This window comes from Amblyomma mixtum, chromosome 3 (genome assembly GCF_055824585.1).
Source record: "Amblyomma mixtum isolate Tamu chromosome 3, ASM5582458v1, whole genome shotgun sequence".
In the NCBI taxonomy this organism is placed as follows: domain Eukaryota; kingdom Metazoa; phylum Arthropoda; class Arachnida; order Ixodida; family Ixodidae; genus Amblyomma; species Amblyomma mixtum.
In genome coordinates this window covers 246716386-246743782 of record NC_143014.1, presented here as the reverse complement: position 1 = coordinate 246743782, position 27397 = coordinate 246716386, and the positions used below count along the sequence as shown (strand labels likewise).

Below are 27397 nucleotides of genomic sequence, written 5' to 3'. Positions count from 1 at the left end.
CATCGCTGGAGTTTTACCCACTAATCGCTTGCTCCATTGAGGCTTGCATTACGGCTCGTCGGAATGCCCAATGCCAGTCTGAACAACGAGCAGCGCTTACCTCTTGTTTTCGTTGTTGCGCTATTGAGGCAATATCAATATATACCAACTTGCCCAGATTTCAGCTTTAATGAAAGGTAGCAGGTTGATTTCCGGCTTGGGGACCAAATTCGTTTTTGCATTTTCTTTTTATTTTTGTATCCTTACCAGGCCGTAATGGTGAGCACCACCATTTCAAGTCTAGGGTTTTCCCTTGCATCATTTTTTCCGTATCTTTCATTCCTATAGCTATTAGTGCTTCCAAACCCCGCATGCGTGTTTTTCTTTATACTGACATAACTTAGTATTTCATTATGCAACGCAGTCAGTTTTATATCTCTTTTCTTGCCTTTAATGTGTTATCTGAGTTTTCTTCGATTCAGTTTCACTGCATCCTAATTTCGGTGGCTATTACTAACGTAACAAACCTCATTTTTAGTGCGCTAGCACTTAAAGAGGCAATCCCCGAGATTAGCCGTTGTCTATCTGTCAGTCCGTCCGTTCGTCCGTCCGTCTGTCTGTCTGTCTGTCTGTCTGTCTGTCTGTCTGTCTGTCTTTCTGTCTGTCCGTCCATCTATCCATCCATCCGTCCGTCCGTCCATCCGTCCGTCCATCTATTCATTTGCGTGTCCGTCCGTCTATCCGTTAGTCTGTCCGTCCGTCTGACTGTCTGTCTGTCTGTCCGTCCGTCCGTCCGTCTGTCCGTCGGTCTGTCTGTCTGTGCGTCTGTCTGCCTGCCTGCCTGTTTGTCCGTCCGTCCGTCCGTCCTTCTGCCTTCCTGTCTCTCTGTCGGTCCGTCCGTCCATCTGTCTGTCTGTTCGCCCGTCCGTCTGTCTGTCTGTCTGCCTGTCTGTCTGTCTGTTCATCGTTCCGTCAGTCTGTATATCTGTCTGTCTGTTCATCCATCCATTTGTCTGTATATCTGTCTGTCCGTCCATCTGCATGTCCGTCTGTCTGTGTCTGTCCGTCTCTCGTTTCGACCGTCCGTGTGTCTGTCTGCCCGTCTGTCTGTGTCTGTCTGTCTGTTCATCCATCTATCTCTCTCTCTGTCCATCCATCCGTCTGTCTGTGTCTGCTTGTTCATCCGTCCATTCATCTATCTGTCTGTTTCTGTCTGTCCGTTCGTCCATCTGTATGTCTGTCTGTGTCGTTTGTCTGTTCATCTGTCCGTCCATTCGTCTGCCTGTCTCTGTCTGTCTTTGTCCATCTGTCTGTCTGTTCGTCCGTCTGTATCTCTGTCCGTGCATCTGTCTGTCTGCCTGTCTGTTCATCCGTCCGTCCGTCCATCCGTCTGTGTCGGTCTGTCCGTCTGTCTGTCTGTTCATCCGTCCGTCCATCTCTATATCTGTCTGTTCATCCATCCGTCCATCTCTCTGTCTGTCCGTCCGTCCATCTGTATGTCCTTCTGTCGGTCTGTGTCTGTCTGTCCCGCTGTTCGACCGTCCGTGTGTCTCTCCGTCTGTCTGTTCATCTGTCTGCCTGTCTCTCTCTCTTTCCATCCATATGTCTGTCTGTCGGTGTCTGTTTGTTCATCTGTCCATCCATCTGTCTGTATATCTGCGTCTTTGTGTATGTTCGTCCGTCCGTCTGTATGTCTGTCTGTGTCGTTTTCTGTTCATCTGTCCGTCCTTTCGTCTGTCTGTCTCTGTCAGTCTCTGTCTCTCTATCTGTCATTGTCCCTCTGTCTCTTTGTTGTTCTGCCCATCTGTCTGTCCGTCCATCTGTCTGTCTGCCTGTCTGTTTGTCCATCCGTCTGTGTCTGTCTGCCCGTCTGTCAGTCTGCCTGTTCATCTGTCCGTCCATCTGTATTTCTGCCTGTCTGTCTGTTCGTCCGTCCATGTGTATGTCCGTCTGTCTGTCTGCGTCTGTCTGTCTCTCCGTTCGACCGTCCGTGTGTCTGTCTGTCCGTCTGTCTGTGTCTGTCTGTCCATCCGTCAGTCTGTCTCTCTGGCCGTCCATCCATCTTCTGTCTTTGTCTGTTTGTTATCTGTCCATCCATCTGTCTGTCTATCAGTGTCTGTCTGTCTGTTCGTCCATCCGTATGTCTGTCTGTGTCATTTCTCTGTCCATCTTTCCGTCCGTTTGTCTGTCTGTCTGTCTGTCTGTCTCTGGGATTAATTCTGGGATACCACAAGGAAGTATTCTTGGGCCCTTACTGTTTAATCTGTACATTAACGACATCACAAACATTGATAATACTGCGAAATTAATTGCATATGCTGACGATGCTAGCCTGTTTTTTACTTCTTCCGATCCTATTGATCTTGTGCCACGCTGCAATAATTTCCTAAGTAAATTACACGAATGGAGCACATTCAACTCACTTTCTATTAATAGCACTAAAACTAAGGCCGTGTTATTTCAAGCGAAAAATAAAAACACCATCATTAACAGTGACCTCGTTATAGGTGCATCGACCATTGAACTTGTTCCGTACATAAAAAGTCTTGGAATTATATTTGACACACACCTAACATGGAATAATCACGTCCAACTCATTCTTAAAAAACTTGCGAAAGGTGTTGGCATATTAACAAGATTACGCTTTTTCTTACCACGGGCCATTAAGGTGCTAATATATAATTCACTATTTTTATCGCATATTAACTATTGCCACCTGGTCTGGGGTACCACCAACGCAACTAACATTACTAAGCTGTTATTATTACAAAAGAAAGCTGTCAGTGCAATTGCTAACGCACCACGCCTCGCTCACACAGAACCACTTTTTAACAGACTTTCCATAGCCACCATGAATTCCATATACAATGACTTACTCCTTAGGCGATTTATAGGAAGCAAAAAACAGGGTAACAATTTATTTCAAAAGCTATCTAACCTCACAAGAAATACTAACGTTTACGATACCCGGCATAACGAAACATGGTACATTCCAAAAACACGAACTACGGAACACAGGCACTAAGTTACAGACTGCCATCATTACTCAACTCACTCGGCAACATTACATGATCATTTGTGTCCAGCGATAAATGTCTGTGCGGTAAACTTTTTCATTCTGTTTGATTTGAACTGTTGTAATTTGTGATAGTTTTGTATTTTCCAAATTCTGTTTTGCATTTTTGATTGCTACTTCGTATTGCTATGTTGAATTGAATAGTAAACTATTAATAAGCATTGTTATTGTAAAATATCTTAATCACTTGTATTCCAAATTGACTTTCTTAATAACCCTCATTGCTACTTCATACTCCTATGTCGAATTGAATACTAAACTCTGTTTTTTAAAGGTGATCTTTGTACCATTTCCTAATCGTTGCTGTTGTCAAATTGTCTTTGTTACCAGAATTCATAACATATGTAGCCTTTATTAATAGGGAACATGGGCCCTGTCAAGCCGCGCTTTTTCCGGCTTTTTGCCCATGTTCCCGACATTGTGTACACATGGTGTCAAATAAATCTGTCTGTCAGTCTGTCTGTGTCTGTCTATCGGTCTGTGTTCGTCTGTCTGTTCGTATGTCCGTCTGTCTCTCCATCCATCTCTCTGTCTCTGTCTTTCTGATTTCATCCATCGCTCCGTCTTTGTCTGTTTATTTGTCCATCCGTCCGTCTCTATGTCTGTTTGTCTGTGTCTATTCATCCATCCATCTCTCTGTCTTCCTTTGTCTGTCTGTGCCTTTCTGTCTGTTCATCCGTTATCCATCTGTCTGTCTGTCTGTGTCTGTCTGTCTGCCTGTCTGTTCGTCCGTCCATACATCCATCTGTCTGTCTGTATGTGTCGTTTGTCTGTTCATCCGTCCATCTGTCTGTCCGTCCGTCCGTCCGTCTGCATGTCTGTCTCTATGTTTGTCCGTCGGTCTGTCCATCTGTCTGTCTCCCTGTCTGTTAATCCGTCCGTCAGTCTGTCTGTCTCTCTGTTCGACCGTCTGTCCGTCTGTCTGTCTGTCTCTGTTCATCTGTTCGTCCGTCCGTCCGTCTGTTTGTGTCTGTGTGTCTATCTGTTCATCCATCCCTCTGTCTGACTGTCTGTCTTTCTGCCCGTGCGTCTATCCGTCGCTCTGTCTGTCTGTCCATCTGTCCACCAGTCTGTCTGTGTGAATGTTCGTCCGTCTTTCTGGCTGTCTTTCTGTCCGCGTATCTCTGTCTTTTCGTCTTTCTGTTCGTCTGTCCATCCATCTGTACATCTGCCTGTCTGTTTGTTTGTCTGTCTGTGTCTGTCTGTCTGCTTGTCTGTCCATCCGTCTGTCTTTCTGTATGTCTGTCTGTGTCTGCCTGTTCTTCCATCCGTCCATCTGTCTGTCTGTCTGCCTTATCTGTTCGTCCGTCCGTCCATCCGTCTGTGTCTGTCTGCCCGTCTGTCTGCTCATCCGTCCGTCCATCCGCCTGTCTGTCTGTTCGTCCGTCCATCCATCTGTATATCTGTCTCTTCATCCATCCTTCCATCTGTCTGTCAGCGTCCGTCCATCTACATTTCTTTCTGTCTATCTGTCTGTGTCTCTTTTCGACAGTACGTGTGTCTGTCTGTCCGTCTGTCTGTGTCTGTCTGTCTGTCCATCCATCCGTCTGTCTGTCTGTGTCTGCTTGTTCATCCGTCTATTCATCTGTCTGTCTTGTCTGTCTGTCTGTTCGTCCATCCATATGTCTGTCTCTGTCGTTTCCCTGTTCATCTGTCCGTTCATTCGTCTGTCTGTCTATGTCCATCTGTCTGTCTGTTCGTCCGTCTGTCTGTCTGTCTGTCCGTGCATCTGTCTGTCTGTCTGCCTGTCTGTCTGTTCGTCCGTCCGTCCATCCGTCTGTCTGTGTCTGCTTGTTCATCCGTCTATTCATCTGTCTGTCTTGTCTGTCTGTCTTTCTGTTCGTCCATCTCTATGTCTGTCTCTGTCGTTTGCCTGTTCATCTGTCCGTCCATTCGTCTGTCTCTCTCTGTCTGTCTATGTCTATCTGTCTGTCTGTTCGTCCGTCTGTCTGTCCGTGCATCTATCTGTCTGTCTGCCTGTCTGTCTGTTCGTCCGTCTGTCCATCCGTCTGTGTCTCTCTGTCCGTCTGTCTGTCCGTTCATCGGTCCGTCCATCTGTATACCTGTCTGTCTGTTCATCCATCCGTCCATCTGTCTTTCTGTCTGTCCGTCTGTCCACCTGTATGTCCCTCTGTCGGTCTGTGTCTGTCTGTCTCGCTGTTCGACCGTCTGTGTGTCTGTCTGTCTGTCTCTCCGTTCGACCGTCCGTGTGTCTGTCTGTCTGTCTCTTTGTCCGTCCATCCATCTTCTGTCTTTGTTTGTTATCTGTCCATCCATCTGTCTGTCTCTCTGTGTCTGTCTGTATGTTCGTCCGTCCGTATGTTTGTCTGTGTCGTTTCTCAGTTCGTCTGTCCGTCCGTCCGTTTGTTTGTCTGTCTCTCTCTCTCTGTCTATCGGTCTGTGTTCGTCTGTCTGTCTGTTCGTGTGTCCGTCTGTCTGTCTGTGTCTTTCTACTTCATTCATCGCTCCGTCTTTGTCTTTCTGTTTGTCCGTCTGTCCATCTCTATGTCTGTCTGTCTGTGTCTGTCTGTTCATCCATCCATCTCTGTCTTCCTGTATCTGTCTGTGTCTTTCTGTCTGTTCATCCGTTATGCATCTGTCTGTCTGTCTGTGCTTGTCTGTCTGCCTGTCTGTTCGTCCTTCCATCCATCCATCTGTCTGTCTGTATGTGTCGTTTGTCTGTTCATCCGTCCATCTGTCTGTCTGTCTGTTCGTCCGTCCGTGTGTATGTCTGTCTATGTCTGTTTGTCCATCGGTATGTCTGGCATTCCGTCTGTCTGTCTCCCTGTCTGTTAATCCGTCCGTCCGTCTGTCTGTCTCTCTGTACGACCGACTGTCCGTCTTTGTCTGTATGTTCGTCCGTCCGTCCATCTGTCTGTGTCTGTCTGAGTCTGCCTGTGTCTGTGTGTCTGTGCGTCTGTCTGTCCATCCGTGCATCTGTCTGACTGTCTATCTCCCTGCCCGTGCGTCTATCCGTCGGTCCGTCTGTCTGTCCATCTGCCCACCACTGTCTGAGTGGCTGTTCCTCCGTTTGTCTGGCTGTCTGTCTGTCTGCGTCTCTCTGTCTGTTCGTCCGTCCATAAATCTGTACGTCTGCCTGTCTGTTTCTTTGTCTGTCTGTCTCTGTCTGTCTGCTTGTCTTTCCATCCGTCTGTGTTTCTGTCTGTCTGTTCTTCCGTCCGTCCGTCCATCTGTCTGTCTGTCCGTCTGTCTGTGTCTGTCTGTCTGTCCATCCATCTGTCTGTCTCTGTCCGTCCATCCGTCTGTCTGTCTGTGTCTGCTTGTTCATCCGTCTATTCATCTGTCTGTCTTGTCTGTCTGTCTGTCTGTCTGTTCGTCCATCCATATGTCTGTCTCTGTCGTTTCCCTGTTCATCTGTCCGTTCATTCGTCTGTCTGTCTATGTCCATCTGGCTGTCTGTTCGTCCGTCTGTCTGTCTGTCCGTGCATCTGTCTGTCTGTCTGCCTGTCTGTCTGTTCGTCCGTCCGTCCATCCGTCTGTCTGTGTCTGCTTGTTCATCCGTCTATTCATCTGTCTGTCTTGTCTGTCTGTCTGTCTGTTCGTCCATCTCTATGTCTGTCTCTGTCGTTTGCCTGTTCATCTGTCCGTCCATTCGTCTGTCTCTCTCTGTCTGTCTATGTCTATCTGTCTGTCTGTTCGTCCGTCTGTCTGTCCGTGCATCTATCTGTCTGTCTGCCTGTCTGTCTGTTCGTCCGTCCATCCGTCTGTGTCTCTCTGTCCGTCTGTCTGTCCGTTCATCGGTCCGTCCATCTGTATATCTGTCTGTCTGTTCATCCATCCGTCCATCTGTCTTTCTGTCTGTCCGTCTGTCCACCTGTATGTCCCTCTGTCGGTCTGTGTCTGTCTGTCTCGCTGTTCGACCGTCCGTGTGTCTGTCCGTCTGTCTGTGTCTCTCTGTTCATCTGTCTGTCTGTCTCTCTGTCCATGCATATGTCTGTCTGTCGGTGTCTGTTCATCTGTCCATCCATCTGTCTGTCTATCTGCGTCTGTCTGTTCGTCCGTCCGTCTGTATGTCTGTCTGTGTCGTTTGTCTGTTCATCTGTCCGTCCTTTCGTCTGTCTGTCTGTCTCTGTCAGTCTCTGTCTGTCTGTATGTCTGTCATTGTGCGTCTGTCTGTCTGTTCGTCTGTCCATCTGTCTGTCCATCCGTCTGTCTGTCTGCCTGTCTGCCTGTGCTTGTCCATCCCTCCATCTATCTGCGTCTGTCTTTTCGTCCGTCCGTCTGTATGTCTGTCCGTGTCGTTTGTCTGTTCATCTGTCCGTCCTTTCGTCTGCCTGTCTGTCTCTGTCAGTCTCTGTCTGTCTATCTGTCATTGTGCGTCTGTCTGTCTGTTCGTCTGTCCATCTGTCTGTCTGCCTGTCTGTTTGTCCATCCCTCCATCTATATGTGTCTGTCTGTCTGCCCGTCTGTCAGTCTGCCTGTTCATCTGTCTGTCCATCTGTAGATCTGCCTGTCTGTCTGTTCATCCATCCGTCCATCTGTCTGTCTGTCCGTCCGTCCATCTGTATGTCCGTTTGTCTGTGTCTGTCTGTCTCTCCGTTCGACCGTCTGTGTGTCTGTCTGTCTGTCTCTCCGTTCGACCGTCCGTGTGTCTGTCTGTCTGTCTCTTTGTCCGTCCATCCATCTTCTGTCTTTCTTTGTTATCTGTCCATCCATCTGTCTGTCTCTCTGTGTCTGTCTGTCTGTTCGTCCGTCTGTATGTTTGTCTGTGTCGTTTCTCAGTTCGTCTGTCCGTCCGTCCGTTTGTCTGTCTGTCTCTCTCTCTCTGTCTATCGGTCTGTGTTCGTCTGTCTGTCTGTTCGTGTGTCCGTCTGTCTGTCTGTGTCTTTCTACTTCATTCATCGCTCCGTCTTTGTCTTTCTGTTTGTCCGTCTGTCCATCTCTATGTCTGTCTGTCTGTGTCTGTCTGTTCATCCATCCATCTCTGTCTTCCTGTATCTGCCTGTGTCTTTCTGTCTGTTCATCCGTTATGCATCTGTCTGTCTGTCTGTGCTTGTCTGTCTGCCTGTCTGTTCGGCCTTCCATCCATCCATCTGTCTGTCTGTATGTGTCGTTTGTCTGTTCATCCGTCCATCTGTCTGTCTGTCTGTTCGTCCGTCCGTGTGTATGTCTGTCTATGTCTGTTTGTCCATCGGTATGTCTGGCATTCAGTCTGTCTGTCTCCCTGTCTGTTAATCCGTCTGTCCGTCTGTCTGTCTCTCTGTACGACCGACTGTCCGTCTTTCTCTGTCTTTATGTTCGTCCGTCCGTCCATCTGTCTGTGTCTGTCTGAGTCTGTCTGTGTCTGTGTGTCTGTGCGTCTGTCTGTCCATCCGTGCATCTGTCTGACTGTCTATCTCCCTGCCCGTGCGTCTATCCATCGGTCCGTCTGTCTGTCCATCTGCCCATCACTGTCTGAGTGGCTGTTCCTCCGTTTGTCTGGCTGTCTGTCTGTCTGCGTCTCTCTGTCTGTTCGTCTGTCTGTTCGTCCGTCCATAAATCTGAACGTCTGCCTGTCTGTTTCTTTGTCTGTCTGTGTCTGTCTGTCTGCTTGTCTTTCCATCCGTCTGTGTTTCTGTCTGTCTGTTCTTCCGTCCGTCCGTCCATCTGTCTGTCTGTCTGCCTTGTCTGTTCGTCCGTCCGTCCGTCCATCCGTCTGTGTCTGTCTGCCCGCCGGTCTGCTCATCCATACCTCCATCCGCCTGTCTGTCTGTTCGTCCGTCCGTCCATCTCTATATTTGTCTATCTGTCTGTTCATCCATCCTTCCATCTGTCTGTCAGTGTCCGTCCATCTACATTTCTATCTGTCTATCTGTCTGTGTCTGTCCGTGTCTCTTTTCGACCGTCCGTGTGTCTATCTCTGTCGGTCTCTCTGTCCATCCATCTGTCTGTCTCTCTGTCCGTCCATCCGTCTGTCTGTCTGTGTCTGCTTGTTCATCCCTCTATTCATCTGTCTGTCTGTGTCTATCTGTCTGTTCGTCCATCTGTATGTCTGTGTCGTTAGTCTGTTCATCTGTCCGTCCATTCGTCTGTCTGTCTCTGTCTGTCTGTGCGTGCATCTGTCTGTCTGTCTGTCCGCCTGTCTATTCGTCCGTCCTTCCATCCGTCTGTGTTTGTCTGTCTGTCTGTTCATCCGTCGGTCCATCTGTATATCTGTCTGTCTCTTCATCCATCCGTCCGTCTGTCTGTCTGTCTCTCCGTCCGTCCATCTGTATGGCCGTCTGTCGGTCTGTGTCTGTCTGTCTCGCTGTTCGACCGTCCGTGTGTCTGTCTGTCTATGTGTCTGTGTGTCTGCTTACCTGTCCATCCGTCTGTATTTCTGTCTGTCTGTCTGTGCTTCCGTCCGTCCATCTGTCTGTCTGTCTGCCTTATCTGTTCGTTCGTCTGTCCATCCGTCTGTGTCTGTCTGCCCGTCTGTCTGCTTTCCGTCCGTCCATCCGGCTGTCTGTTCGTCCGTCCGTCCATCTGTATATCTGTCTATCTGTCTCTTCTCCACCCTTCCATCAGTCTGTCAGTGTCCGTCCATGTACATTTCTGTCTGTCTATCTGTCTCTGTCTGTCTGTGTCTCTATTCGACCGTCCGTGTATCTGTCTGTGTCTGTCTGTCTGTCCATCCATCTGTCTGTCTGTCTCTGCTTGTTCATCCGTGGATTCATCTGTCTGTCCGTCTGTCTGTCTGTCCGTGGATCTGTCTGTATGTCTGCCTGTCTGTCTGTTCCTCCGTCTGTCCATCCGTCTGTCTGTCTCTGTCTGTCTGTCCGTCCATCCGTCTGTCTGTCTCTGTCTGTCTGTCCATGCATCTGTCTGTATGTCTCCCTGTCTGCCTGTCTGTCTGTTCGTCCATCCTTCCATCCGTCTGTGTGTATGTCCGTCTGTCTGCCTGTTCATCTGTCCATCTGTATATCTGTCTCTCTGTTCATCCATCCGTCCATCTGTCTTTCTGTCTGTCCGTCCATCCACCTCTATGTCCGTCTGTCGGTCTGTGTCTGTCTCTCTCGCTGTTCGACCGTCCGTGTGTCTGTCCGTCTGTCTGGTCTCTCTGTCCATCCATATGTCTGTCTGTCGGTGTCTGTTCATCTGTCCATCCATCTGTCTGTCTATCTGCGTCTGTCTGTTCGTCCGTCCGTCTGTATGTCCATCTGTGTCGTTTGTCTGTTCATCTGTCCGTCCTTTCGTCTGTCTGTCTGTCTCTGTCAGTCTCTGTCTGTCTATCTGTCATTGTGCGTCTGTCTGTCTGTTCGTCTGCCCATCTGTCTGTCCATCCGTCTGTCTGTCTGCCTGTCTGTTTGTCCATCCCTCCATCTATCTGTGTCTGTCTGTCTGCCCGTCTGTCAGTCTGCATGTTCATCTGTCCGTCCATCTGTATATCTGCCTGTCTGTCTGTTCATCCATCCGTCCATCTGTCTGTCTGTTCGTCCGTCCATCTGTATGTCCGTCTGTCTGTCTGTGTCTGTCTGTCTCTCCGTTCGACCGTCCGTGTGTCTGTCTGTCTGTCTCTTTGTCCGTCCATCCATCTTCTGTCTTTGTTATCTGTCCATCCATCTGTCTGTCTCTCTGTGTCTGTCTGTCTGTTCGTCCGTCCGTATGTCTGTCTGTGTCGTTTCTCAGTTCGTCTGTCCGTCCGTTTGTCTGTCTGTCTGTCTCTCTCTGTCTATCGGTCTGTGTTCGTCTGTCTGTCTGTTCGTCTGTCCGTCTGTCTGTCTGTGTATTTCTGACTTCATTCATCGCTCCGTCTTTGTCTTTTTGTTTGTCCTTCTGTCCGTCTCTATGTTTGTCTGTCTGTGTCTGTCTGTTCATCCATCCATCTCTCTGTCTTCCTGTGTCTGTCTGTGTCTTTCTGTCCGTTCATTCGTTACGCATCTGTCTGTCTGTCTGTCTGCCTGTCTGTCTGTTCGTCCTTCCATCCATCCATCTGTCTGTCTGTATGTGTCGTTTGTCTGTACATCCGTCCATCTGTCTGTCTGTCTGTTCGTCCGTCCTTCTGTATGTCTGTCTCTATGTCTGTTTGTCCGTCGGTCTGTCTGTCTGTCCATCTGTCTGTCTCCCTGTCTGTTAATCCGTCCGTCCGTCTGTCTGTCTCTCTGTTCGACCGTCTGTCCGTCTGTCTGTGTGTTCGTCCGTCCGTCCATCTGTCTGTGTCTGTCTGTGTCTGTCTGTCCATCCGTCCGTCTGTCTGACTGTCTGTCTCTCTGCCCGTGCGTCCATCCGTCGGTCCGTCTGTCTGTCCATCTGTCCACCAGTCTGTCTGTGTGTCTGTTCGTCCGTGGTTCTGGCTGTCTGTCTGTCTGCGTCTCTCTGTTCGTCTGTCTGTTCGTCTGTCTGTTCGTCTGTCCATCCATCTGTACGTCTGCCTGTCTGTTTGTTTGTCTGTCTGTGTCTGTCTGTCTGCTTGTCCGTCCATCCGTCTGACGTTCTGTGTGCCTGTCTGCCTTGTCTGTTCGTCCGTCCGTCCATCCGTCTGTGTCTGTCTGCCCGTCTATCTGCTCATCCGTCCGTCCATCTGTATATCTTTCTATCTGTCTGTTCATCCATCATTCCATCTGTCTGTCAGCGTCCGTCCATCTACACTTCTGTCTGTCTATATGTCTGTGTCTGTCTGTGTCTCTGTTCATCCACCCGTCCGTGTGTCTGTCTGTATGTGTCTGTCTGTCTGTTCATCCGTCCATCCGTCTGTCTGTCTGTGTCTGTCTCTCTGTCGGTGTCTGTCTGTCTGTTCGTCCGTCCTTGTGTCTATGTCTGTCTATCTGTCCGTCCGTCTGTCTGTCTGTCTGTCTGTCTGCCTGTGTCTGTCTGTTCGTCCGTCCCTCCATCCGTCCGTCTGTATGTCTGTCTGTGTCGTTTGTCTGTTCATCTGTCTGTCCGTTCGTCTGTCTGTCTGTCTGTGTCTGTGTCTGTGTCTGTCTGTCTGTTCATCCGTCCGTCTGTCTGTCAGTCTGTGTCTTTCTTACTGTTCATCCGTCCGTCCGTCTGTGCCTGTCTGTTTGTCCTCCGTCTGTATGTCTCTCTGTCTGTCTCTTTTTTCATCTGTCCGTCTGCCTGTGTCTTTCTGTCTGTTCTTCCGTCCGCCCGTCCGTCTGTCTGTCTGTCTGTCCGTGCCGTTTGTCTGTTTACCCGTCCATCTGTCTGTTAGTCCGTCCGTCTGTCTGTCTGTCTGTCTGTCTGTCTGTCTGTCTGTCTGTCTGTCTGTCTGTCTGTCTGTCTGTCTGTCTGTCTGTCTGTCTGTCTGTCTGTCTGTCTGTCTGTCTGTCTGTCTGTCTGTCTGTCTGTCTGTCTGTCTGTCTGTCTGTGTCTCTCTGTCTGTTCATCCGTTTGTTCATGAGTCTGTCCATGTCTGTCTATCTGTTCTTCCATCCGTCTGTATGTCTGTCTGTCTGTCTTTTCGTCCGTCCGTCCGTCCGTCCGTCTGCCGGAAGCCCGCTCTGTGGCAGGACGCTCACCTGCACTCCGGGTGGTGGGCAACCTGCCCACCATGTCAAGTGGCAGTTCAAATAATTGCGAGAGGCTGCTCGAGAAGAGACACCTCGGGCGACACCCAAGTCCCATCGATGACAGCACCTGCCATGGATAGGCAGTCGTGCATTGCTTGACCGCTGCACCACTGCGCCAGGAGTGGTACGAGGGCTCCCAGGGATGTGTGAAGGTAGCGAGAATAACCAGTATGGACATTAACCAGTCGTCCCTATCCGAAAACATTCAGTCTGTGAACATCGGAAAAATGTGAAAACCGAAGGGCTAGCGCACCTAATTCGCATTTGGCCTAACTATGCAAATCAACTGCCAGTTTTGCCTACATTTCAAAGCGCACACTATACAGTTGCAATGATGAGATTAGAAGCAAACGAACTAAACGAAGCATGTGATAGTCTAGTAGCTCTATTTACGGTTTGGGTAATGGAAATTAGAAAGTATGCCTTTTGGTCGGCTTCTCTTGGACAAGTAATGTCTTTTAATTTTTGCCAGGACAGGTGTGACACCACTTGCAACAGAATGTCAAATGGTAAGACTGCAAATACCGAGATGTGTTTTTATGGCAGGAGGTGCAAAAAAAGATTCCGGCATGACTCAATTACACATGAATTACACGACGGACACTTCATACCGACAAGACCATGACTGCCTCAGCATGACCGGGAAATGTTAGTTAATATTTGTTAATGCACTAGGTGCTATCTTATTCGCTCGTTGTGATGTATACACATGCCTGACAATCTTGTGCAGCCAGCTTCCTCAGCTCTTGCCTTCCTTATTCACACATCCATATAATGAGAATCAGATTACACATTCACCTGGCATTCACTTCGGCGCTTGGCCAACGACCCTAACTTTCTATTGCGAGCACTGCCTCCGCTACGCGTGCTCGTCATCGGTGCACCACCGGCCTCAAAGATGGATTGCCAGTCGCTAACCAAGCGAATTAAGGATTCTGTTAGCGGCGATAAATGCCGCTGGCGTGCGGTTTTCAGTCAGCGCATGCACCCCGTGATGATTAAGCGCAACAGAGATCTGTGCTCCCCTTGCTTAAAACTCACAACAGGCGGAGTACATATGAGTACCAAAAACACATGAAGATTAGGTCAATGCAGTTTTAGTATCTTCGGTCGTTTGTTTTCACGCATGTACCAGCTGGCAATGTTCCAGTGTAAGGAGAAAGGGGAAAGGTACTGCGTGGGCAGTTTTCTCCATGTCTAACCTTCCATTCTATTCCACTCATTGCATTTCATAAGATCTTGGTTACGCGTCCTTTTTCGTTGTGCTAAAGCACCACGGAATCGTGTCTCTCACTGTGTCCGGACTCTCTACTGCTGTCTCTTCGCCTAGCGCCTGAGCTGACGGTACTGGCGGAGCGGGAGCGCGGGACATAGGGCCAAAAAAATATACTCTGCGTCTCCGTCGCGAGGCGATAGCTGCGCATGTGTAGAAGAGTTATTTCTGGAAGACATTCCAATAAGCTTCTCCCCCTAAAATGTTTGGTGTCCTGTGAGCAGCCTTTGAAACATCTGAGGCAGACTGCTTACTGGAATTGGCACTATTCTGCCTCGAATAGTGTGTTCTCAAAAATTTAACGGGCGCTTTGACGATCTAAAGTGCGCGACGAGACGACGGCCGTACACACACACGAGGCGGCTATGGGGCGACTTGGATTGGCCAGTTAGTCATGACCCATGACTAACTAGTCATGTCGCGAGTATGCTTAAAGGCGTTCGCCCTAATAAAGCAGAGCAGTCGGTGGAATCGATTCGCCTAAGCACGAAAATGGTGAGTATACGGAAGAGTGGGGCAAAACGCGACAATTTGTTTCTTGGCACCCCGTAACTTTTAAATGACCAAGCATATTAGCTTGACTTTTAGGTGATATGACCCGCCACATCTGTACTGCGACTGAATTTAGCTTTGATCAATTTGGCGTTTTCTAAGCACAGAAAGAAAATGCGAAGTGAGCCTCAGTGAACGACAAAGCGGTGGAAAATGCGTGAAATTCTGCACAACACAAATTTTAGCACTGTGCACATCAATCACACTGGGACCCTGGATTAACGCAAGTGTTTAGTTATTACAATTAGTTGTTGATCTTATGCAAAGTTTACTGTTTGGGCACCTCGGGTAATTAAGAGATATTTATTTTTAAAGCCGGCTACATGTGGAGCGAAATGCGATATTTTGATGTTTTGGAGGGAATAAAGTAAATGTAATGGTATTTCTGCTAGCTCTAAAGCTCTACCCGTGTTTTTCTGCACTTTAGAATCGCCTGAACGTGCAAAAGGAACCAAATGAACGCCGACTAGCGTACAGAAAGCATGAAGAAAGGTCTTGAGATATGCAAGAAGCGTCGATGCCATCAAGCATTTTGGTGTTCTCAGAGACGCCCACCACCGAACAGCGAAGAAAATGAGTGAATATGAAAGGTAGAAAATGTGTAAAAAGTCTTGCAAACCTTAACGTCGCACTCTGTCTGGAAGGGATGAAGAGGTGTTTGTACAAGACATTCTGACAACGGAGCAGGTGCTGCTCAGTCTGGCCTATAGTCATTTAAAACAACGGTGACGCGCTACGAGTCGGAACCAAATCACATTTCCATTGAATATGGCTGAGAGAAAGAGCAAGAAATGCAACACTGCAACAGAAAAAAAGTTACGAATAGGGCAACAAATTGAAAAAAACCCTGCAGCCAGGCTACACGAAAAGCCTGGGTGTAGGGCTGCGGGGACAGCAGTAGGCCCTAGAACAAAACTGCGCCAGGTTCGGTCTGAGTACTGCGTTTGTCATTCAATATAAGCTCTCATAGATTGTCTAGATGTCCATGGGGCTAACTTCGTGCGCATTCATGCAAGGATGAAGAAGATGTTGGTTTTTGAAGGGCGTTTCATTTTGCCCCACGCAGTGGGCAAAATGCGGCATTTTTGGAGCTGTTATTCTTTTAAATGTTAATGTGGTTTCATTCAGCTGCCAGGACGGTAGGGAACAATTCGACATTTCTTTTTTTTATATATCTCTAAATAAAAATAAAATAAAATAAAAATAACAACTACCTTTTTACTACCCTTTTTCTTAAGAGTGTAACTCAGAGGGATTTAAACTCACAAACCTGGATCAGAGGACACCTTATCAATATGTGTGAGAACTGAAAAAGAGCTTCCGTATTTGTTACTTGAAGAAGCACGTAATCTTTATTGTTTCTTTCCTTGGGTTAATCGTTATACCATTTCGAAGCAGGATTAAGCACACTTGATTATCGACACAACACTTGGTTTTAATTAAACAGCACGCAGTCATCTGCAAGCAGTTTATGCAGACTGATGTGATTTCGGTCGAAACGACGATATCATTATTAGTAGTTAAGCATAAAAGAAGGCCAAGGACGCTGCCCTGAAGAACCCTCAATTCATTTGGCAGAACCTTACAGGAGAAGGTCTTGAAGTGGACGGACTGTTTCCTGTCAGCGAGGTAAGCTTCAATCCGTTTGGCACCGTTAACGGCAGACCACCGATGCTTTGAAGTTTTAAATATTAGCTTGTTGCTGAAGACGCGATCGAAACCTTCACTAAAATCAGTGAATACGATGTCTGTTTGCTCTTCCGTATCAAATTAAAGTACCACTTTATAAATGGTAGTGACGAGTTTGTCCGAAATTCGCGCTAAATTTGGAAGGAATTTCTTTTTTTTTTCAGGAATTAGGCTATCTAGTTCCAAATAAGATGTTGGATAAATTGATAAGCCGTGGAAGTTAATTAAACAGGACGATAATTGCTAACGTTAAGGCGACCATTTTGAAAACCGGTGGTACACGAACTATGAGTCGTCAAAATCGGGCGGTGTTTTTATGACGTTTTCTTTTTATTTTAAATCTCACTAGGCTGAAGCAACATACGGCAGCAGCTGCAAGGGGCTAGTCCCGCTGGTGCCCAGCAACGACCTCAACTAGAAGTGATCGTTCGGAAAAACGCAGTGCCTAGATAATTTAAGCAGGTGGGTTATAATATAGGTCAGAGGCCCGCCGTGGTGGCTCAGTGGCTATAGCGTTCGGCTACTGCAACGAATATTGCGGCCAGTACTCAGATGTCTCTGTTGCAGTGGCCTCCACTGCGTACATCTTATTTTTAAGTACAGAAGTGTTTTAAGGCAGGAAGATTGTCCTCTCTCTATAATTTCATTATCTAAGTCACGCTGAATGGTCTTGCAAAGGACCAGAATACTTATTAAAGATTTTGCGCCAGCATGCAGCAGCCAGTCAAAAGGAACATCTTGGCCATTTCCATCGCCCTTATAATGGTCCCGGTATGCAGCTGTAGCGTGCGGCAGCGTCACTGCGGACTTAAAGAAGAAGATAACGCTATCTAAATTTAATACTCTCTACATGTATAGCACGAAAGTACGCCTCGACCTTCCGAAAGACACATTTATGCTCTGGGTAGTCGCTTTCGGCGACGGAAACGGAAGGGCGACAGAAACGGAACGGCGACGGAAGGAAGGGGTCTTCCGAGCTTATTAATGTCGAAAATTATTTGTGAACGTTCCAGAAGGTGACCTTGTGCCGTGTCAGCATAAATTTGGCGTTTGAAATCTCCGCCTAAAATGAGGCTAAGCTTGAAGCGATTATATTCATAAACTCTCGCACAGTTCAGTACAGAATGTCGTAGACTAACTGACCAGGCCCAAGCACCTCCTGTTTTCCCCGCTTTTGTTAGATACTGTGCGTACGGGGGGTTTCAATTCGCACGGTGGGGATCAATTAGAACAGATTGATTTTCAAGTAATTTGAACGTGTTCGGCAGCCAAACAACTTTTATTTTATGCACAAATAGTCTTGAATGAGGGATACGCATGCCCAGATAACCCAACTTCAAATGAAGTATTGCGTGGCTTTGTAGCTTTATTATTGAAAAAACAATCTGTAACGAATAAAATTAAGCACCGTGTATGCATACCATGCCTCATTCCGTCTCCAGAAACCAGACAAGCGTTAACTGCTATGATGGGAGCCAGACATTGCATGCTTTAACCGCGCGCCTGCCCATCGTCCTAGGGAAAGCGTCGTGAACGCCGCCATAGTTCAGCTGGGGCAGGTTTCGAGTGTGGAATTGTGCCGCGCTAGGTATGTTTCTGCAAAGTTTCACTGGGATCTGCAGAGTAAAAAAATTACCGACGATTACGTTACTTCCTAATGCGAAATTTGAGCGCAGCAAATAAGCTGTTTCACCTTTTCGATAGATTGAGGCAAAGGAATCGAGCAACACATGTATGCGCTATCACAGAATTTTTATTTTTTTTTCACACGTATTCCTTTAACAAAGACTGCACTAACAGTTCTTGACAGTCATGAAGGAAGCTTTGCGGTCGGAGAAATAGAGTGATATATGTTGGAATTGGTACACCAATGCTTGATTCTCAAAGACGAGATCTATACAAGTGCCTCGCGAGGTTGTCACAGCCGTGGGACGCGTTACGAGCGAGAGGAACGGGATGTTCTCCCGCATAAGTGTTAGGAAATTGCTGTTTGTCTTTATGTCAACATTAAAGTCCCCCACTACTAACATCGGTGTGGATCGATGGACGGTTAATGCGAGTTGCAGGAAGTGCACGACGTCTTTCGTGAGTGCGGTAGGGGCGAAGTAGGCAGCTACTACCAGCAAGCCGTTGGGCAACTTTGCGGCGCACAGTTCGCCAACTTCATGTGACGTGCCAAACATTTCGACTGGTATTGCAGAGAGACCTGTGCGCAAGTAGATAGCGACTCCCGCCGCTCTGTTGTGGTCTCTGCGAGCACCACAGCAGTATAGGAAATCTATGATTTCGAGAGGCTCTTCGGGATCCATCCAGGTTTCAGCAAAGCAAAGTACAGAGGAATGGCGCAGAATGTGATCGTGGTGTACGTCCTTGGCATGTGCGGCAAGGGAGCGTACGTTAAAAATGTGGTTGTGAATGATGAATCAAGTGCTGCCAGCGAATGACGCGTCCATTGGCTGTCTGCGTGTGTTACTGATGTGTGGTTAACATGTTAAGCTTCGCCTGTAAGAGTGGAACGCGACAGCGTCTTGCAACGCTGCCAGGGAGTCCACAGAACGACATCGCCAATTCGGCTGTACGCCTTGCTGGACGGTAAATTTATTTTTTAAGGAAAGGAAATGTTCTCTCGCATATCTGGGTGGACACCTGCACCTCGCCGTAAGGGAAAGGGGGAAGATGGGAGTGAACGAAGACGCCGTATTAGCTAGACGCGCCTTTTTTCATTCCAAACCATTCAGCTGGCATTACGGAGTGGCTAGCGTGCTCGTATCGCACTCCGGAGACCCTGGTTCGATTCCCCAACTCGACCAATTTCGTTCTCGGTTTTATTGATTTATGCGGTCTAACTAGAAAGGTTAATTAGGCTTTTCATATTTATATTATTATATTTCTATCCATCGTGCTCTGTCATTAACCTGTCAATTGCTGGAACTGTCTAGGATGTTCGACACAACGTATATGAAACGAGCAACGTCTTACTGAGTGGGGAAGTGCGTGGTGGTGGAGGGAACGCGGCTTCGTACTTATCTGTTTTTTTTTCAGCAGCGTCTCCTTCCGCGGACGCTGTTGTCGCTGCGGCGCGCGTCTTTCTTTTCTTCTGACCTCTTCATTCTCCTGTGTATTAATTAGGCTAATTGATTAATTAAGCAATTAACTAAACTCAGTCCAACTTAGCTGCAGCATCACTATACGATCCCTTTGATTAGTTGCATGGTTACTAGCCAAAGTACAATTGGCCCCATTTGAAATTCGCGCACTGTGACGTCACGAGCATTTCGACCAATTGAAAAGCGAGACATTGGGGGCGGAGCTGGTTACGAGGCCGACGCCGACGCCGACGACGACGCGAAACCCAGGAACGGACGCCAAAGAGCTGCGCTCTAAAAAAGAAATTCGAGTTCTCGGACTACCAGCGAAAGCAGTTGTCCACTCAATCCACGGAGAGGATCTAATCTGGGAGTTGATGCGCTCATTGGAAGCATCGTTTCTCGCGATCATGTAAGCCCTCTGTGGAGCACAGAGTGAAATGTGTACAAAGGTATGGGCTTAACACGTGAAATTCTGACGTTTCCGGTGCCCGGGCTGCCGAGGTGCGCGAGTTGCCAGCGGCGTCAGGTGGCGACCTCTGCGGCAAGTGTATGAGCAACAAGTAAGTAAAGGTGAGTACATGATCTCACAAGCCTCAACCCTGAATAATCCGCACCTCATCATTTACCATTACCATTTACCATTAGCCGACCAACAACCTCAGTTCTAACTCACGTCGGAAGCTTAACATCCTACCAGCACAATTTTTTTCAATACCGCAAGTGAGCAGCATTGTTTTGTGTGTAATGTCTTTTTTTCATTAATAGTATCAAAACGAACGTAATCACGCTTTTGAAATAAAACCGTATTCCGCAAACGTTTCGAAGCTTGTAATGGCTTCTGCATTTGGTAGTTTGGATTGGAGGAATACTAAACTGCACACATATATACCCGTCGCTTGTCAATTGCGCTGCCATCTTAGGACAGTAGCGCCAATTTCTGTCTCGCCAACCCCGGGCGTTCGTTGTGTAGTGCGCGTCAGGCCGCTGCACCGTCTCCAGAGCACGAGTGCAACCGTTGCTGTGCTTGTAATTGTGTCGCTTCGTACACCCCTCGCTTTTTGCTTTAGTGACAGTTGTGTGTTCACACCGACAATGAATCAAAATGTTTATCACGAGCAGGGCGAGCCATATGTGACCATGATAGCGGCATCAGAGGTGGGCAGCGGATATGCTCGGGACAAGAATCGCACATTTAAAATAAATTTAATTAAAAAAATGTGGCCTCAAAGAGGATTTGAGTGCTCAAGAGCAGTAGCAATGCGATGCTGGCAGGAGGTTATTTTATATTATGTATGCAGGAGGCACGTGTTTCCTACAGCTAACGCTGCCACGCTAACTACTAGCTTAAATGGCTCATATTTAGTATTTGCTAGTTTTGGATTTTAATGAAGGGCTTTCTACGGTGCATACTCACTGACTGATCCACGAACTAACATTGGACCGCACAAGTTGTCGCTCTGTTTGTTAATGGCTCAGACCAAAATCCTAGAATACAATTTCTGCAATGTGTTTTTACATACCCTTCGTCAAGAAATCTCTATAGCTATATACGTAGACGTTGGTCGGCATACAGCGTAGGAGCTTGCGAAATTCTTTTTTTTTTTTGTCGTATGGAACACACCAAACTTGTTTATGTGAGGAACGCTAAAAATGCGAAACATTTTGGCTGCCCTTAATTCAAAATCACATGAAGCGTACATAGCGGAGCGCGTTGCAATGAGCAAAGCAGATCGCTTCTGTTCATGATCGCTCCATCTTAAATGTTACCGGCGATAGAGAAGTGGTGCGAGAGAGAGCACCACTTTTCTACCTGTTCTCAATCCACCCTCTAGCGGCTTTTCATGACTTCTTTAACATTGATAACTCAATGAGGAAGGTTTAGCGGAATTTACGGTATAGCCTTTCGTTGTCAGTGCAGTACATCGTAACTGAAAATTAAGTAACGCCATCTCACCAGCTCAAAGGAACCACCCGGCTGCCCTCAGTCGCATGACTGCAAATGTCCGACACAGTACCAGTGGTGAAAAAATGAACACGACAGTACTCTCTCATTGGTCAGATGGTGGTGACGTGACCTCGCTGTGCATCACGCGATTGGAGTGGATGACCAAGAAATCGTAACTATTGCACTAAGTTCTTCACCTACGACAACGGCTGAAATGAAGTAGCGCGTGTATTTCTTCAATCTCTACCCATATATCAGCACGCATGATCTTTATTTTCCCCTTCATTTATTATGACGCCATGGTGGCTCTGTATTTATGGTGTTCGCCTGCTGAAAAGAAAGACGCGGGTTTCGTCCCGGCCGCGGCGGACATATTTCGATGGAGGCGAACTGCTAGAGACCCATGTACTGTGCAATGCCAGTGCACGTTAAAGAACCCCAGATTGTTGAAATTACCCGGAGACCTCCACTGCGGCGTCCCATAGACTGATTCGCTTTGGTACGTTAAACCCAATAAACCAACGATAATTCATTAATTCATTCATCCATTCATTCATTCAATACGGCGTGGTAGGTAAAGACCAAGGACGTTAATTTGTTCTTGCGAGGAGTGCCATATACGTAAATGCGTCCGACATGCTGATATCGGTGCACATGAACATCCATCAAGTTATCACAGAAATGAAGAGAAATTTCTTAAGCTGTATATGCCTTCAGCAAACGCATAGACGAGGAATTAAAGACGATATTTTGGTGAATGAAGGGGTGATGTATAGGGTATTTATTCTTATCTCAAGAGTGGGCCCATGGAGACCAGAAGCTGCAGTGAAACGAGCAGAGTTGTTCTCTCACACTGGGTGGTGGAATTCAATCTGACACCGACACAATGCTTCGTCAGCGGTTGCTTATTTTAGCCCTTACTGGAAAGAACATGCACGCATTTTGAGGACGACGATAGCCCGAAACGAGCGTGGAAACTTAGCGTGAAGTAATAAAATGTCTGCTCTTAATCTTCCATTCCCCTCCTCGTATAAACACATAGATGCGGAATTAAGCAAAGGTATCGGGAGGAGCTTTTCTATTAGAGCGAAAGTGCTATTCCGATGGGTAAAGCCCGAGCAAGATCTTGCGATATTTTTATGCTTGCGGTGTTTGTTAGTATGTGCGAACTTAAATGAAATAAATAGCCGCGACTGAGATTCGAACCCATGGCGGCGCAAACGGATTCGCGTCGCTGGCCACTACTCTAGAGCACTAGGCTATCCGTCTTTTTTTTCTTTATTGCTTGACTTCGGCAAGCACTAGGCCATCGGTCGCAGTAGATCAGTTTGTAGAGCACCGGACGCGAGTTTCGTAGGCTATCCCCACAGATGAACACACCTGCTGTTCAACTCCACCACACTTTCGCGGTGTGCATTGAACACCGTCTTCCCCACCTACTAATACTCCTATCAAGCCAATATTCGCGCTTTCAACTATGTGGCGATAGTGATAGAGAGATGTGCGCTTCATGCGCTGGCGTGGGCAGCGTTGTGGCAGAAACAAGGCACTAGAGCAGTACGCGTTGGCGTTGACATTTCCCCAGAAGTGCGGCACTGGAGCAGGCCGCCAGCGTACTTTGGGTAAATTGGCATTGATGATGGAAAAGTTAAGACGCGCATAACTGGCTCCATGCGTCAGTGGACACCTCAGTCGCGCTTTCAGGTACATCGCGATGGCGTCTACAGGCAAAAAACTGAGCTTTCGCACAATATTTCGTGCTGAGCAATACTAAACCGCCGGCCATTTTATTTCTGTGATAAACAAAAATAAACATGCATAGGGGGCTTATTAAAATCATGATACACTTCTTCACTGAAAAAATAAAAAGATTTGGCTTGTGTCGGTCTCTTTGCTTTCGGTGTTCCGTCAAAACGAAAACAAAAGAATTGAGGTCATCGACACTTGCTCAGTGCAACCATTTTGCTCAACACTTGCAGATTGGCTGGTCGTAGAAAAGGTAAGTCCTTCGTTGAGACGCCATCCTGGCACATCGTTGCCGGCATCAATTAAGTTTGGATCGTGTCAGCAGCTCTCGATGCCCAGACAAAGAACCAACGGCGACAACGACGAGCTCGAGACGTCGACTGCTGTCTGAATATTGCATAATGGCTCTGTCTCTAACCACCACGGTGGCTGAGTGGTTGTGGTGCTCGGCTGCTGACCCGAGAAGACGCGGATTCAATCCCGGCCGCGGCGGTCGCATTTCAGTAGAGGCGAAACGCTAGAGGCCCGTGTACATAGTATGTAAAAGCACCACACGTGGTCGAAATTTCCAGAGGCCTTCACTGCGGCGTACCTCATAGCCTGAGTTGCTTTGGGATGTTAAACCCCCATAAACCGAACCAAGCTTTGCCTCTCCCCTAATGTGCTTCTTACGTCAAGAAGTTTGGCATGAGGCAGCCCGACGACAGCACTGACTCCACTGACAGCACTGCCACTCCAGAGTTACGAACGTCAGATTTCGGAGTTGGAAAGATTTAAGGAATTTTTATTGCAGGGGTCGAATGGAATTAAAGGCCAATGGTCGCCACTGTTAAAGCAATGAAATGAAAATTAATTCCGACCTATTTTACTCGCAACTTCACCTCCTTTCGACAAGCGCTCGCTGCACGCTAGCACACACATTACTCAGTGCCAAGGCGCTGCTAAAGCAGCCCGAACCTTGAATCAAGTTTAAAAATTTGCACAGTTAGCACTCGTAAAATGCTGAGCTGCCGAAGAATCACAACTAATTTATTTTCAGGAAACTGTTTTCATGTAAGTATCCCCCCGCCTGCCCACTGATAATTGAAGTAAAACAAACTTTTATTGAGGCCCTTCTCAGAAATCCTAAGGTAATAAAGCGATTTATTCATAGGGCAGTACGCTATCCGGCATCGTGAAATTTGCTCATGTCTAATGTTACTTCGCTGCTTACAGCACAGATTTCCTCTGGTCCCAGGCCGGACTTGGTGTTCCCGATAAGTCCGGATTTTGCCTGGTCCCCGGGCTGGGCAGTGCAAATTTCTTTCCAGCCAGGGTCGAGTCTGGTCATTCAAAGCGGCAGCGCAGGCTCCCAGCCTGCGCAAAGCTGACTTAAAACTTCCTGGTGTTTTCTTACAGAACTGTTCATGCAACCTAATTTCAAATCTTATTTTCTTGCACCGCATATGTCGTCATAAGTGAGTAAGTAAACCACTATGCACTTTTCAAAGCGAGAGCATTAGTGCCCCCATGTCGGAAAAAATTGCCGGGCGTCGGCGGCGGCGACCGTTTGAAGCCTCCCAGCAGGACCGCCCAGAACACGCAGATGGAATGTGGCGCATTGAGGGAGAAGGGGAGAGAGGAGCCCTTTTTCGCAAGTCTTTTTTGCAGTTCACTTTTGCATTATGCTTCGCTGTGACTGTAATTAGTCAGTTTGACGGGCGGATAATACGAATCGAATAAAATCGAACAAAACTAAATGTGCCATAGAAGCCTGACATTAATTAATCACACGCCTTCTGCAGCTTACAGACTGAAAGCCCGAGGCATGGTTAAATGCTCCGGGTAAATGGCACGCGAAAAAAGGAAACATGTCCTAGCATTCCACCTGCAGGTTAGACAAGTATAGGCTCATATTTCAAGTGGTACGTGGTTCATGAATATTTTAAACGCAAAAGAACGGGCCTTTACCAAGTAAAACTCAAGCGACCGTGATGGGCAAACTTTTCTACGTTAGTTTCTGTTCAAGCAGGATGACTGTCGCCGGGTCTCATTTACCTTTAGGGCTAAATGCAGAAAATTGTGCTTGCAGTCTGTCATTCACTCGCTGTGCGTGAGTCTTCATCGTTGATGTCATTGATGTTAAGTTCTCTGCAAGGCTCACGTCGCAAGTCTACCGCTCCGCCTTCACACCGGCTGTTTTCAAACGCCAGACAGGGATTTTTTTTCCTTGTTTCTCAATTATCGCTTTGCGCTCTCTAATATCGAAAGATGCTCCCACGAGGCTGCCACCGTTGACAAAAAAGCACGAGTTTATCGTGAAATTTTGAAACAATCGCGATTTTGCCTGGGCATGCCCACAGGAGTCCTCGGTAACACTACCATACTGGATTACTTCAGGCGCCCCTTCTAGGTCGTGAAAATCACCCAATAGGGAGATTTAACCGGGCAGGTTAAGACGAGAAGGCAGTGGTCCAGGGCCGGCCCGGACTCAGAAAATAGGCCTGTGCAGTACGTACTCTGTATCATGGTATATCCAACGTTCGTCCGATGATATAGTTAGAGGGCGCTGGTCGCCAATAAAGGTTTGAGATTAGAGGTTTCAGGTAGATAATATTAAAGACAACAAAGATGAAAAAATACAGTTCTTAAGCATGTTATTTTTTGTCACTGTAGAAATGTTCAGCGAGAGCGATCAAGGTTTCAAAACGAATAGCGTAGGACACACTCGCAAACTAATATTGCCGTTGTGTTTCTTCAGGTGTAACTGAAAATTGCGAAGCATGAAAAATAACTTAAACATTATTTATTTATTTTGAACACACCTAAGCCCAATACAGGCCCTTGTAAGGAGCTGCGCCATAGAATAATCTCTTGCAAAACAATGCAGCAATAAATAACGTTATTAAGGCTAGATAATCAATGAATGTTCCTGTTTCGAAGCATCAGTGCTAGAAAAGGATGGTGGCGCTAACTGCCTCTATTCGATCTAGTAGAGGAAAGAAAAGGAATTTGAAAATTTTATTTCTTGTTAGTACGATGTAGGATGGATGGAAAACTTTATTATGCAAACGAGTTTGTACCGTGTAAGGTCTCAGGGCCACCACACAGCCCTCACATTACGCGCATGTGTCCAGACCACGTAGGGCCATGGCACTGGCACCTCGGTTCACACAGCGAAGTTGCGTGTCCGGGTCCTGTGATTCCGTATGATTATTTTTAGTGCGACAGTACTACTTCACGGGCTCAAACCCAACGAAGAATCTTGTGGCGTCCCTGACCTTGAGGGTGCCGAAATAAAATAAATATTACCATGACTTGGTTTCGAATCCGCGGCGGCGCTAGCAGATCAGCTTCGCTGGCCACTGCACGAGGTAACTGTGCTATCGCCGCAGCCAATCACGCCTCATGTTAAACTGCATCAGACCCTCGCTCTGTGCATTGCGCATCGTCGTCTTCATCAACTTCCATCGGCGGTGCGAACAAATCAGGCCAGCTTAACCTCGATCAGAGCTTAACCTTAATCTAACATCGTCGCCAGACGTGTCGACGACCCAGGAAAGCAAAACAATGAGTCAACCAGGCTAAACATAAGCTTTCGCACGTCTCTTTGGTTTAACTACGTTAAAACCCTGGCAATTTTTGCTGATCGCGACCGGGTTAAAATACAAACCGGAAGCAGTGGTAATCTGTTATTTTTAAACTACGAAAGGAATTTTAGCCTTGCAATTTGACTACGAGTTTGAAGACTCTTAGCGCCATGATAGTACATCTAGGCTTTTAGGTGAGTCAATGGCGCGGCATTTAGGAAACATGAACTGTACAGTTTTACGACGACTTCCTTCGAATTAATAACATTAGTTTATGCGTTCCCGCCAGCGATGAAAGGAAAGCGAAATGCTCGTCCCCCTCCTTACGCCGCGGTGGTCCCTTTTTTCATCGCCGCCCTTTTTCTTCTTTTTTCATTCAATACGTGTGGTTGATTAATTATTTCACCATCACGATTTTAATATGGCCTTGAGCACCAGCCCGAATTCCGAAAGCAGGAGAGTCCTGCTACTGCACAAGGCGCGATTCTACGAGATGACACCATCGACGGTCACGAGAGCCACGCTAAAGGCGAGAAAACCAGCAAGGCCAGGCTCGCATTGAAAGCGACGGCACGCTGGAGCCATCGGACTCGAGCCCATTGTTCTCTGGGACAGAAGCCGCTTCTGTCTGCCGATGTGCCACCAGACGCCTTCCGTCGCGCGTCATTCAACCGTCCTTGGCTGGTGGATGGCCGACCGAGCGCTGGCGAGAAAGACGAGTCGGTGGCGCGATGTCTGCTGAAGTCACGTGACAGCAGTGGCGCCACTAACCGGTACCGCGTCGTGCATCGACTGCTCCGTCTAAGCATGCAAAGCACTGCGAATCTACGCAGCGAACGGATCGCAGCCAAGCTGAGTTGAGTGGAGTTAAGGTTGTTGTGAGCTACTGGCGGGATTAGCCTTGCGATTATTATGCCGGAAACTGCTCGACCATAGAGACACTTGGATCACGGCCAAATCGAAGTGTGACTTATACGAGTAAAACGGCAAG

At 47.6% G+C, this 27397-nt stretch overlaps 1 protein-coding gene across 9 annotated transcripts in view; it reads left to right on the top strand.

Moving 5' to 3' along the window:
- Positions 1-27397, top strand: part of LOC149354266 (uncharacterized) — a 124149-nt gene that overhangs the window by 95547 nt on the left and 1205 nt on the right. Inside the window, exons 3-5 of one of the 9 annotated variants that reach the window (XR_016291254.1) lie at positions 14796-14958; positions 15947-15997; positions 16407-22270. Coding sequence is in view for 2 of the 9 variants with exons in the window: in XM_089583246.1 (XP_089439372.1) it covers positions 19648-19716; positions 23071-23228 (227 nt within the window). In the remaining 7 variants the exon portion in view is untranslated. Of the gene's footprint in view, positions 1-14795; positions 22271-23070 lie in introns of those variants that run through there. The other 8 variants (XR_016291256.1, XR_016291255.1, XR_016291252.1 and 5 more) reach the window with 8 other exon arrangements.